This window comes from Maniola jurtina, chromosome 12, assembly GCF_905333055.1.
Source record: "Maniola jurtina chromosome 12, ilManJurt1.1, whole genome shotgun sequence".
In the NCBI taxonomy this organism is placed as follows: Eukaryota; Metazoa; Arthropoda; class Insecta; order Lepidoptera; family Nymphalidae; genus Maniola; species Maniola jurtina.
In genome coordinates this window covers 11,065,592-11,080,380 of record NC_060040.1, presented here as the reverse complement: position 1 = coordinate 11,080,380, position 14,789 = coordinate 11,065,592, and the positions used below count along the sequence as shown (strand labels likewise).

The window sequence follows — 14,789 nt, the reverse complement described above, 5'->3', positions numbered from 1 at the left end:
GATTAAGCTAAGTAAGCCGTGTATTGCCAGTATATTGCACATAGTACATTTGCAAGTGGACAAGATGAACCTTCGATTAGGTAATATTTTTTATACATAGACAGGTGGTAGTCATTAGTAGTAATAACAAGGAACAATAAACTTTTGCTAGATGTGGCTTACAATCCGCCAAGACTTCATCATCAATACATACCTACATTTTAATATGAGGTTTATAGCTTTAAAAATATCATGAATAAGTAATTTTATCAAGAAAATTTCTGAAATATCCCATGTAAAGATGCTACCAGTCTCACTAATACATTATACATGCGCATTGCTTACACATGGCATAATATTGTGTATATACTAGTAATGTGTCTTTAAGCTCCTTCAAGCTTTCGTAAACAATAAAAATACAATAGTTTTCTTAGAAATCCAATTTTTCCCTGTTCAACTGGTTTATATCTAATTATTTTGGTCCACGACAAACATTCGCACGCTAAAGTGAACACACATTGGCCAGATTTATCACGTCGCCAAGAAATTCAATTATTCCATGTATCTGTCCCGTAGCTTTGACGTCGACACGGCAAAGCATATCGAACTGTAGGTCTCTGTGATAAGATTTAAAATAGATTGTATCGAGGAAATCTGTTGATCGGTTTTTTATCGGTGACAACATGTCACTACGATCTCGCCCGATGATAAGGGAAACCTTTCACTCTCAGATTGAACTCGGGGACCTGTCAGAAAACTATGGTAGTTTAATAATACAAACATAATATTATACGAGGATACAAAGCGTGGCGGAAACTGCACGGTAGGGTGTCACACTAAACGCGCGCGTAGGCGTGTCAAGAAAATCTATGTAGCGCATCACACTTTATAGTGCGACGTGGGTAGTGGGTACGAGACGGCATGCAGTGTTAACCACTTCATACAGTTCCAACTTCTAAAATCTCAAGTTTCCTTCGTGCGGTGTGTTTCCAAGCCCTTATTTTATCAATATAGATATCTTCCAAACTTTGAAAGAGGGTTTAACAATTTGATACCAGAAATTGCCCGCCTTTATAATATTCGACCTTATTAGAAGTTTGCTATACAATTTGCAGGACATTCAAAAGACGGCAAGTATTTTGGATTCACGTGGAATTCCGCTACAATGTGGCGTATGGAAATGTTAGAAGAGCACTATATAATATAATATATCGAACGAAACGTCAGAGCGATTACGCACTCATCCGATCCTAGTCCGTGAAAATAATATCTCTTCGTCATCCGTGACAATATCTCGGATGTGTCTCGGATTCAAATCGGACGTATGACTTTTATAATATGCCAAAGATGTCCACTGAATAGCTTGGATTTGGATCAGAGATAGGATTAGTGAATAAGCAATATCCGAGTTCGGTCCGAGTTTTTTACATCCGTTATCCGTATTTTCATGGATTCGGATCCGATGAGTGCGTAATCGCTCTCATCCTTGCATTTTTCCGCACGTCCACGATACTGTCCGGTTTACGCGGAAACTTTTAATTAATGCAACTACTGTAGAAACGTTTACTATATTAACATTTTTTTACTAAACCTGCATAAAACCAATCCGAAAGTCATTGGAACTGATTTTAACGCTTTTACGCTCAAACTTTTACTGAATACAACGGTAATTTCTTTACTAACATTGTAGAACCATGTATAGAACGATTTTTTGCGTAGTGGTTGGAACTGATTTCGACTCGCAAAACTTCATGCGCTGAATTTGCGTTGGTTATTTCTCTAGCCTAAAACAAGCTCTAGTTCGTAGTTGGTATTCAGCGATATTAAACAGTATTTCGCCGAATTTTCGTCTATTTCCATGTACCTAGCAGTCGACAAATAGGTGTTTCGTGGAACAGTTTTCGTGATATGAATAATATTTTGCTTCTCTTTAATAAAAATGGTGGTTTCTAGGAACCAGGATAATATTTTGGTTTCATATTTTTTATTAAACGAGATGAAAGTCGCCAATTTGACTTTCATCTACGAATATATTGTCTTATATTAACTACAGGACTGTTTTATATTTTGAAGCGACATAATTATTGTTTAAAATATGAGCTCGAGCTAGTCGCCCGTACAAAGATATGCAAAATTAATCACAAAAACAAAATATTATCTCTTGTGTCCAAAGTTACTAAATAAATGAACTGTAAGGCATTAAAATAAGTTTATTTTAAGGCCTACATTAATGCACTAAGACGATTACCTGCCCAACAGCGATACGCGTTCTTTAAACTTTTCTTACACATCCTTAATTCTTTAGTTGTCGCACTGATTGTGCTTAGACTGCAGTTTTATTTTTGTTATAAACGTGGAATAAAGTAAGGTAAAGGTAAGTTTGCTAGTAAGGTATGGAAAGCCCTTTCGGCGTCCGTGTTTCCTGCCACGTATAATAATCTAACCTTCCTTCCTTCAAGGCAAGAGTGAATAGACATATTCTAGGCAAGCGCGCTCAAATCTAGGCGCTAGACCTCATAATTGCTTTTTCCAACACGATTATCGTCAAGCGTAAACCGATCTCGCAGTAGAAAAATAAGAATTACATTGAAAATTGTTGGTTAGAAACTTTGCTTTTACGTTAGTTAACGTAAAGCAAGTTTAGGTACATTAAAGCTGTCTCGCCAGGTCTGAGCCCCGTATTAGACTTAGATACGAGTACATTACAAAGTCAAACAAAGGTAAACTGTATCAGTTTCTCAAAGTTTATTAGTTAAGTTATCTGACTTCATACATAGTCTTTAATACTTAGTTCAATTAACATGGTATTACATAGTATGTATATGTATGTAATAAGTATGTATAGTATGTAGGTAAGGCTTAAATTTTAGAAGTGGTTAAGGGGTTTCATCTGAAGTTTTTTTATTAGGTACCTAATCCATTTAGCGTTGCTTTAAAATTCCGATAGCTCGCCGTCATCACTTGGTTCCATTGGCAACATGAACTGTTTAGTTTAGATTTCGGTCTTCAAATACTGAGGAATTTTGAACGAGAAGATATCTTGAAGCTTCCCGAACGCTGCCCAGCTGAGTTAGATTTAGATTTTCTGTTTCTAAAATTAGACCTACTAGCTGGGTTGGTTGTCTCAGGTAAACATACAAATGTATCGAACATAATATTAGATAAGAACTTCGTGATAATTTATATAAATTTTTGATTTACAAATCCTTTTTTCCAGGCACATGCAAACTGTGGAATCAATTCCCATCGGCGGTGTTCCCACTGGATTAAACCATGGAGTTATTCAAGGTGCGGACAAACAAATTCCTAAAAGCCGGCAACGCATCGGCGGTTCCTCTGGTGTTGCAATGTTCATGGGTAGCGGTAATCACTTAACACCAGGTGACCCACCTGCTCGTTAGCTCGCTATTTTTTATTTAAAAAAATAATTCCCAGCTGTATGCGAAGACATCTATTTATCTTCCACTAGCTGATACCCGCGACTTCGTTCGCGTGGATATAGTTTTTTAAAATTCCCGTGGAAACTCTTTGATTTTCCGGGATAAAAAGTAGCCTATGTGCTAATCCAGGGTATAATCTATCTCCATTTTAAACAGCCCAATCCGTCCAGTACTTTTTGCGTGAAGGAGTAACAAACATACACACACACACACACACACACACACACACACACACACACACACACACACACACACACACACACACACATACAAACTTTCTCCTTTATAATATTATAGTGTGATATTAAGGGTCGATACAAATCTCTTAAGCTACGTTTTGTTTACGATCGCTTTATTGCTCGGAAGATATTATCTTCACAAAAGCTCATGACATAATAGGAAATAACTTTTCCTAATAATGAAAGGTCCCAAGGTAACGAGATAAAGCTGACATAATTCAATATGGTTCTAGAGGCTGAAGACGTAAAAATACATTTATAAATTATTTACTTATTCTTTGAATTTGAATTTTGTACAGCAATTTTCTCAAAAAATTCTCTTCTGAAACCCGTAATTAAATTTTTTTAGGCTCTAAAGACCAATAATAAAATTGCTGAAACTTAGATGAACATAGATTTCTCTTTAGTTACTTACAGAACTTAAGTTAAGTATACAATATTATACATTAATTATTATATATCAAAGAGTCTAGTTTTTGCTCTTGGCTCCAACTTAGTATTTAAGATCAATCTCAGGTTTCAGTGAATCGATTTTGTCTCCTATTAGAATGTAAAGGTTATATAATAAATGCACATATCGAACTCCCGACCTCCTTAGTAGAACTCCAACGTTTTAACCACTAGGCTATTACCGCGACGTGAATTACAAAGCTGTACAGCAAAATATTAATCTATAGGCAGGTAGGTATTATTCTCATTTTCCATTTCCCATGTTTAACATTTCAGAAAACTTTAGGGTATTAAACTGTAAGAGTGGGTATAACTGAAAGCTCAAATTATAGGATCTCATTAATCCAAAGCTTTAAACTTGACGTTTCGTAATTATAAATTACGTCTAAACTTGGGCGGTGTTACTCCACCGTTAAATTATTAAGCTTAGGTAGGGATATCTAGATTATCCGCTCCTAGCAGGATTAAAGGAATTGGGTGCTACAATTTAGTTCAAGTGCTGGTATTATAATATTATAACTCTAAGTCGGCCGGCTAAGTGATGACTAACAGCCAGAGTATGGAGGATTATTCACGTTAGACCGTGCCGGGACCGCGCCGTGCCACGTCTCAGGCTTTATCATCATAATCATCATCAACGGATAGACGTCCACTGCTGGACATAGGTCTCTTGTTGGGACTTCCACACGCCACGGTCTTGCGCCGCCTGAATCCTGCGGCTCCTTGCGACTCGCCTAATGTCTTCCATCCACCTCTTCTAACGCTGCGCTTGCCAGGGCGAGGTCACCATTCCAGCACCTTGGGACCCCTACGTCTATCGGTTTTTCGAACTATGTGCCTTACCCATTGCAACTTCATACCCGCCACCCGCTGAGTTCAGTTACTCTGGTTCTCCTACGGATCTCCTCATTTCTGACTCGATCACGTAGGATAACTCCAAGCGCTCCAGCGCTGAGTGACTCTGAGCTTTCTCATGAGGCTGATAGGTAGCGACCATGTCTTGGATCCATAATATGTCCATTGTCCATGCACCGTTCGAAGACACTCTGAAAGCACTGAGCAATTTCGGATGAGAAGACATTTCGAAGCTTACAGATTGGAAAGTATGAGGTTACATCAGACCGTGTCGTGACCGTGTATTCTGAACTCCTTCCGCGTTTTCCACATTTCTTCATATAAATTTACAATCAGCAGATTGTGGCACGGCTCGGGCTCGGCACGGTCTAGCATAAATCATCCTTTATGGTGAAATTACCTAGGTAGGCGGATTAAATACTAAGTTGAGTTTTCAAGCTAATACGTGGATCATCTTCTTTGCGAATTTAAATGCGGTCCAACACTTGCCGAGGAAGGTTTATTTTAAATACGTCATTCACATTTTTCAAAGGCGGGTTGAGTGAACTAGTATTTTTAGAAGAGCTGATCTTCTTCAACTCTGATTGCATAGAATTTCTAAAAATCTTTCCACATATCCGTTTTTATAAATTACTTATCCTATCCTACTTATAATATTATAATTATGCGCAAATGTGTGTTTGTTGGTACAAGTAAATCCTTTAACCACGCTACAACGGAGCATGATTTTGCACATCGATGTACAGAGCTGTGAAAAAATATAGACTCAACAATATTTTCAATTTTTATTATAAAATAAGTACAGATTATTAAATATCGTTTCATTTAGTAAATGTTACAAAGTCATTACTCTCTTCATATAAATAGATCACTTTTATATTTTTGATTGATGAAGAAAAAACCAAATAATAAAAAATTCAATGGATGTTCGTAGTGAAAAATTATAAACTCAACGTACATAATGCATGTTATATTTAGCTAATATTTTGTCCATTTACCCTTATTTTTAATAACGTCTATTAATCTGTTAGGTACGCTATCAATTAACTTCTTAATTACAGTGTGTGAAACTTCAGACCAAGAAGACTGCAGTCTCTGTTTGAGTTGTTGAATATCATTTATAGGAGGCTTTTCTCTATCGTAAACTTTCCTTGCTAGAATCCCCCACACATTCTCCATCGGATTTAAGTCCGGACTACACGCTGGCCACTGTAATGTCGATATACCAAAGTCATACAACCACTTTTTTGTACTCTTAGCAACATGTATTGGAGCGTTATCTTGTTGAAAAATAATATTTTCGTCTTCAGTCAGGGTTATGAAAGGTAAAAGGTAATCATGTAGAAGATCTTGATATTTAGCAGCGTTCATTCGACTGTTACAAAACGCCAATTCTGTCTTTAGATGGCCAGTGATGCCGCCCCATACCATGACTGATCCACCTCCGCGTGTTCGACGTGACATTATTTTTGTGTCGTGTCTTAAATCATGCCAGTAATATTTGAAACCGTCAGGACCATCAAAATTAAACTTCTTTTCATCACAAAAAATAACGTGTTGCCAAAAATCTTGCCCTTTTTTTAAATATTTATCTGCGAATTTAAGTCGGTCTGCAATGTGATGCTCTTTCAAGGCAGGTTTACTAAGATATTTCCGATATTTCAAATATCCGGATGCTTTTGCCCACTTCCTAATAAGACTCGGATCACAATCTAAGTTATATCTGTGCACCAGCGCCGATGACGATGCTCCAGTGTTCGACAATTCCCTTAAAATGGCGCGTTTCACGGTAGAAGAAAACTTAGGAGGTCGGCCAGATCGTTTACTTTTGCCATAATTTTCAATTCCTAGCTTCAAAAAATTCTTTACCACACTCTGTGATCTACCAATAATGTGGGCTATTTGTCTTTGAGTTTTACCACAGCTTCTCAAATAGATAATTCTTTGTTTTTCTATATCACTTAATTGTTTACCACGAGGCATTATCCAAGGTAATTAAAATATAATCACCACAAAAAATATAAACTCGTCAATTTAAACTTCTTAAATAACAAATAAAAGATGCAAGCACTTTCCCTTATCACGTTCTAATTGCGACTGAGTTTATAATTATTCACAGTGCAAGTCGATACGTGTGACAACAAGCGTTGCGCTCGACGTCAAGGTCACGCACAGACAAACCGTATTATACGTACCATGCATGTGGGCATATTTAGTATTAGATGACTTTGTTAGAGCTTAAGTTTGTTGAGTTTAATCTTTAAAACATTGAAAAAATGATTTGAGTCTATATTTTTTCACAGCTCGTATATACCTACTATAGTACACGACAGGTAGAAATGGCTATCGGGTAGGGAACACCCCGCACACCCGCACAGCCCCAGCGCTTTCCCGGTGCGGGCTAGCACGGGTGACGTGCGGATGTGCGAGGCGTCCTCCCGTCTCATACCCCGATTGCCATCTCAACCTGTCGCGGACAATAGTTTCTACGGGAATTTTTGAAACTCAACCCATGCGGACAACTTTGCGGGTATCACCTACAGCTACAATAAAATTAAAATGATATACCAAAATACAAAATTTCAAGATTTTCGGACCTATCTGTTTCAGCTTTAGGTCTGCAATTTAATATATCAGTCAGTCAGTTTTTCCTTTTGTACAAATACAAGTTTTATCCGGTTCACGCTCAAAGAGTAGGCATCCTGCGACACGGTCGTAACGTAAGCGGATCAAGAATGTTTTCACAACATACGGCAAACAGCTCTTGCGAAAATATTTCATAATATTTTCAGGACGCGTTTCTGATTTATTCATGAATCAGGGAACCAAAATGAAAGGCATCTTGCTGGCTTAAATAAAAGAATATAGAACAACACTATTTTCATATCAATATTATAACTTAACTCTGTCTGTCTGTTTGATAGCTTTTCACGGCCGAACTGGTTGTAATTTATAATTTCTGAGAAATAAACTCTGTAAACCGAAACCTAAGAAACTATACAAATCGTGCAAAGGCGGCCTTATTGCTAAAATACTGCTAGATTTTCAATAATTCTTGGTTGACATTACGAGGAGAAGCATCGCTTTTTCCATGCCGTCTTTTTTATATACAGACTGTCGCTACATTACGACCGCTATGTAGCAGAACCGCTCTCCTAGGAAACCTTAAACCCTTACCCTTTAGGCGTGTTGGGTCAACAAATGTCTCACTTAGTAGGCTATTAGGGTTTTGAAAGTTGCTATTAGTATGAAATATGAATTAACGGCTGTGAGGCGACGCTGAGGCGTCATTCGTGAAAGTAGACTAAAATGAATAGAGACGCCTTTGTTGTCAAAATTTTTAAAAAGCTAAATTATAGCAAAATACTGAAAATTTTATATCTGAGTTTGATCAAAATCACCGACACTTGACAGCTGCTTATGTTTAACTGTAATGTTATACCGTTTAGCTGAGGCGGCTTGTGAGAAAGGTCGCAGAGGCTCGGTTACGGTAAAAAGACCGCTACTTGTAGTAATCGCAATCACCTCTGATTGGTTGAAACTCACTCACTATTGGCTACAATGCATTGTTGCAACAAGAATACCATGTATTTAGCAAATTACAACAATTTTTGATGCAGGTTTTCCGGAATCAACCTGCAGGTTGCGGGTACACTTGCCGTACAAATCAAGGCTGTCAAGGTCATTGTCAACCTTCCGCGACTCTACGTACGGTCGGCCTCAGAATTCGAGTAGCAATTCCGCGAACTATTGCATCAAAAACCTGTCGCACTTAGAATGTTAGAATGAACTATAAACACTCCACACACACCTAACGAATGTGCAAAACCATGTCACGCGAATATGATCATTAAGGTGCTAAACGAATTACGGCCTTTAGCTGTACCTCACAAGCGGCCTCAACCAATCGGCATATTACAGATCATCGCAGTACGACGTAGTAGGTAGCACCTAGTCTGAATTTAAATAAATGATTGAAAATAGATAAATGTGACATCTAAAGTATGCAAATAATTTTTTGACTGAGTATGAATATAGTTAGATCCTAGTCAATTAATTCAAGGAAGCACTTCGTAAAAATTTACACATTTATGGTTTTAACTTTTATACCATTTTTCAGTGAATAAAAATAGGTGTTACTGTGAGGGTAGTATGAAATATATGTAAAGGATATCGGTCATGTGAATATAATAAATCAGTGCATGCCTAACGCTCGTGTTTGATTGACACTCCTCACATGGCGCAGTCGTTAAATAAAAATAAAACGTGGAAAAGTGGTTAAAGTTTAGACATGGAAAGTGTATTATCACCGCCGTCTTCGTTTTGCTTCGATAAGAATGCATCGGATGCCGGGAGCCTCAATGAGAGATGGACAAAATGGAAGCGAAGTTATGAAATTTACAGTAAAGCGTGCGAGATAACCAAGAAGCCAATAGAAATTCAAGTGAATATTCTGTTGCATGTGGTGGGTGAACAGTGTCGAGATATTTTGGATCGTTTGCCGGACAAATGTACGACTATTGAACAAGTTTGGAAAACGTTAGATGAGCAATTTCAAACAAAACGGAATGTTACGGTCGAGCGTCACAAGTTTTTTATGCGTCATCAACAAGACAATGAATCCATTGAACAGTACGTTTTTGAGCTAGGAAAGTTAGCTCAAACGTGTGAATTTCGTGATTTACATGATGAACTTATCAAGGATCGATTGGTATGTGGCATTTCGAGTACGGCAATTCGTGAACGCTTGCTAAGAGAAGATGATTTGTCGTTAAAAAAGGCTATGGATATTTGTCGTGCAGCTATCGCATCACGGACGTACTCGGAAAAAATCAAACCTGAAAGGGAAGAGACGCAATTGTATAACGTTCATCAAGTGAATCGATCGCAGAAAGATGTTTCATTTGTGAAGTCGAAGATGACGTCATCAAGAGGGCGAGCTCGGAGCGCGGGACGCGATGTGGCGGCGGAGCCGGAGAACGTGCGGCGCGCCGCGCGCTGGCGAGGCGGACGGGCGCCGACGGAGGCGCGCTCTCCGCGTGCGCTTGCGCCGCGGCCACGCGGGCGCCTCCTAGCGCCGAGCGAGTTCAACGTGAACCAGTGGCGTGCGGTTCCGGGTTCTAGTAAAATGTGTAATTATTGTGGAATTGTGCATAAAAAGTTTGAGTGCCCGGCATATGGTCAAAGGTGTGTGCGGTGTTCAGGGATGAATCATTTTGCCCGCGTTTGTGGCGTACATTATGTCGAGGAATCTGACGAACAGGTAATCTATTCCCTAAGTAATAGTAGTGATTGGAATCTTAGCTTAAAAATATGTGGAACTTGGATTAGATTTAAATTAGATACAGGAGCTGATGTAAATGTTTTGCCGTTACATTATTTTGAAAAGTTAAATATAGGCCAGGAGTGTTTATTGCAGACAAAAACAAAGTTAAGTGGTTATTCCGGGGCAAGCATAGACGTCCTGGGAAAAATATTTCTATATGTGAGTTACAAGGACAAAACTTATTTGCTCGAATTCAAAGTAGCCAGAGTTCAGTCTGTACCCATACTGGGACGTCATGCTTGTACGGAATTAGACGTAGTTAGGCGTGTCATGTCGGTACAGAGTAATGATAACAGTCCAGGTTTTATAACGAAGTTTGAGGACGTATTTCAAGGTCTTGGATGCTTACCGGGTCAATATAAAATACATTTAAAGGACGATGCTGTTCCTGTCGTACATGCGCCGAGGAAGTTACCGTTTGCTATTAAGGAGGATGTAAAGAAAAAATTAAATGAAATGGAATCGCAGAAGATAATTACTAAAGTTGAGGGTCCATCTGATTGGGTTAGCAGTATTACGGTAGTTAAAAAACCTAATGGTGACTTGCGTATATGCTTAGATCCCAAGGAGTTAAATCAAGCAATTAAGCGGGAACATTTTAGGTTACCAACCTTGGATGAAATTCTATCAAGGTTATCGGGAGCTAGATATTTTAGTACCTTAGACGCTTCCTCGGGCTTTTGGAATATTGCTTTAGATGACACAAGCAGTTCGTATTGTACGTTTAATACTCCATTTGGGAGGTACAAGTTCTTGAGGATGCCTTTTGGAATTTGTTCAGCATCGGAAGTATTTCATAAAAAAATGATAGAAAACTTTGATGACCTTGAAGGAGTGTGCATGTATATCGATGACTTACTAATATATGGGTGTAATAAAGAGGAGCATGATGAAAGATTGAGGAAAGTGTTGGAAAGATGTAGAAAAATTAATTTAAAATTAAATAAAAATAAGTGTAGGTTTGGGTTGGAAGAAATAAAGTACTTAGGACATAGGATTACGAAAAATGGGCTGTGTCCGGATGACAGTCACATCACGGCTATTACAAAAATGCCAATCCCTAAGGATAAAAAAGATGTAGAAAGATTTTTGGGTTTAGTTAATTATATAGGTAGTTTTATTCCTAATCTATCGGATAGGGTTCAGCCATTGCGAGAATTATTAAGAAAGGAAATTGAGTGGCACTGGAATGAAAGTCATGATAAATGTTTTCAAGATATTAAGCTATGTCTGTCGAGTCGCCCAGTTTTGCAATATTACGATGGGAATAAACCGATTATAATATCAGTGGACGCGAGTAAGAGTGGGTTAGGTGCATGTTTAATGCAAAACAATTTGCCGGTCTGTTATGCATCCAAGGCGTTGACTAAGGCTGAACAGAGATATGCACAGATCGAGAAGGAACTGTACGCATGTGTGTTTGCGTGTGAAAAGTTTTATGCATATATTTATGGAAAGACAGATGTGACCATTGAAACCGACCATAAGCCGCTGATAAGCATTATTAAAAAACCGATAACAGACGCTCCTGCGCGTTTGCAAAGGATGTTATTAAGATTGCAGCGTTATACATTTAAACTCGTGTACAAGCCAGGTAAGCACCTATATATCGCCGATGCACTATCGCGTGCATATGAACCGGCGGCCGCAGCCGAGGCGCTTCATTCGACACAAGACTGTCTGCATGACGAGGTGTGTGCCGTCACTCGCGATGCGGCATCGGCGCTCACGCAATATTTTCACAATGCGCAGTTTATAGCTTTGCAGAAAGGTACTGAGAATGATAGTGAGTTGCAACAGGTGAAGAAGTACATAAATAGAGGTTGGCCGGGGGAAAAGAGTGATGTAGTGGAGTTAGTTAGGCCGTATTGGAATTATAAAGAGAGTTTATCAGTTGCTTATGGATTGATATGGAAAAGTGAAAGGGTAGTGGTACCGAAGGCTTTACGAAAAGAAATGTTAGGTAGACTACACATAGGTCACATGGGATTAGAAAAAACTAAGTTGAGGGCTAGAGAGACAATATTTTGGCCAGGGTTAAATAATGATTTAATAAATTTAATAAATAGTTGTGATGTTTGTCTTGCGCATAAAAAATTCAATCAAAAGGAGACATTACAGTCTCATGAAATTCCTGATAGTCCGTGGGTGAAAGTTGGCGTTGACTTATTTCATTTGAAGGGCTTAAATTACCTAATGATAGTTGATTATTACAGTAAGTTTTTTGAAATTGTAGAATTACAGTGTACCGACTCTGTGTTTATAATTAATTGTTTAAAGAATATTTTTTGTCACCAAGGAATTCCTTCGATTGTAATTTCGGATTCGGGCCCCCAATTTAGCTCAAATTGCTTTAGAAAATTTGCTTTAGAGTGGGAATTTAAGCATATTACTTCTTCACCTCATTACCCGCAGTCGAACGGACAAGTTGAGCGTATGATTCAGACGGTAAAACATATCATGATTAAGACTAAAGAAAATGGCTCGGATTATCGCTTGGCTTTATTAGAATATTTAAATACTCCCTTGTCAACGGAATTACCTTCTCCGGCAGAATTGTTACAGAGTAGGAAATTTAAAAGCATTCTGCCGACATCAAAAAAATTGTTGAAACCAAAAGTTCATGAAAATATAAGACAGAAGTTATTAAATAGGCAAAAAGAACAAAAATTTTATTATGATCGTAATGCTAAAGATTTAATAAAATTAGGGAAGGGAGAAAAAGTACGGATCTATGACTTGCGGATCAAAAGGTGGGTACCAGGGACGATAAGCCGCATTCTAGCTAACAGATCTTATGAAGTGACGACTTTAAATGGGAAAAAATTAGTTCGCAATAGACGACACATTATGATAGACTCATCGCAAAGACAAGACACGCCTTGCTATGGATTTGACTATGACGATATAGATTGTAATACAGAGATAGAAAGAGAACCTAGTCAAAGTCAAAGTAATAGTACAGTTAATTGTAACAACTATGTAACTCGTTCTGGCAGGACAGTGAGGCCTCCGGATAGATGGGGGTTCACGTAGCGTTAGGCGTGGCTAAGCAGATTAGAAGTGAACTCATGTATGTAGGTACCCTATAGTGATATTTTTGGTTTGTGAATTAATTGTTTGAAATTACATCTAAAATAGTAAGATTAAATGAGGTAGTAGAAAATAATAGAAAATTGTTATACTCATAGATATATAAATTATTACAAATGAGCTAAAATTTTTATAATAATTGAATAGTGTGTTTACTTTAAATCTTTACTTGGAATTGTTTTTTAATATAAGAATTTATCATTTAACAGATATTATGACATAAAACTAATTATGATTATTGTAAAATTATTTTTTTTTATCTCATGAATTATTATTGTCAAAATGAATAGCGAGTGTGTGTTTATTATAAAAAGAGGGATGATAATATAAATTCAATAATTTTGTTTTTAAAGGGGGAAGATGTGAGGGTAGTATGAAATATATGTAAAGGATATCGGTCATGTGAATATAATAAATCAGTGCATGCCTAACGCTCGTGTTTGATTGACACTCCTCACAGTTACTTTGTGGAATTCCATTTATGATGCACTAAGAAAAACAATTTTATTTTTCAATAACGTGGAAATGAAATACAGTACAATATTTAAAGTATAATGCAACTCTACAGACTTTGATAAACAAACGCGCATAACCGAGTAAGCTGAGCAGGGTACGGTATGATTGATTATATGGTACTTATTACGGGAGCTTTCATAGCGCCATTTGATCTCGTAGGGGAAACACCACTTGGGAGCTCCACGCTATCAAATATTTGCTATAAGTACTAAAGCCTTGGAAAATGACCACGATTATTAAAAAAAATTATACATCTCAACAAGCGGATAAAATGAGAAAGCAGAATATGTTTGAAAAGATTGACGGGGAAAAAGGTAGGTATACCTATTTATTTAGTCAATTTACACTATTAGATAAAATGCAGTAGGATCTTGGATACTTGGATCATTGTTCCAAGTCTGTCACTTGGCCAGCGTGGTGGACTATAGCCTAAACCCTTCTAATTCTGAGAGGAGACCCGTACTTAGTAGTGAGCCGGTGATGGGTTGCTTATGATGATAATGATTTCGCCAATAACACCTCAACCATGAATGATGGAAAGGGGTTATGACCCTGAGCGATAAAGAATATGAAACAAGAGAGGCACAAAATATTTTTAACTAGAGGATGCCCGCGACTTCATCCGCGTGGATTTAGGTTTTTGAAAATCCCGTGGGAACTGCTTGGTTTTCCGGGATTACTCGTATCAATAACATGGACGCAAGCTACCTCGGTACCAAATTTCATACAAATCGGTTGAGCGGATGGGTTTTAAGGAATCCCGCGGGAACTCTTTGACTTTCCGGGATAAAAGCCTATCTCCGTCCCCGGGATATAAGCTAACTCCGTACCAAATTTCGTCATAATCGGTTAAACTGTTGGGCCGTGAAAAGGTAGCAGATAGACAGACAT

At 37.9% G+C, this 14,789-nt stretch overlaps 2 protein-coding genes across 2 annotated transcripts; one reads left to right on the top strand and one right to left on the bottom strand.

Annotated features, from left to right (window-relative positions):
- Positions 1–5,941: 5,941 nt before the first annotated feature.
- On the bottom strand, positions 5,942–6,946 carry LOC123870498 (transposable element Tc3 transposase). The gene has a single exon (XM_045913825.1). The coding sequence runs from the start codon at positions 6,944–6,946 to the stop codon at positions 5,942–5,944; it is 1,005 nt and encodes a 334-aa protein (XP_045769781.1).
- A 2,308-nt stretch (positions 6,947–9,254) lies between these two features.
- Positions 9,255–13,325, top strand: LOC123870497. Its single transcript, XM_045913824.1, has 2 exons — positions 9,255–12,252; positions 12,661–13,325. The coding sequence occupies exons 1-2, from the start codon at positions 9,255–9,257 to the stop codon at positions 13,323–13,325; spliced, it is 3,663 nt and encodes a 1,220-aa protein (XP_045769780.1).
- Positions 13,326–14,789: the final 1,464 nt, after the last annotated feature.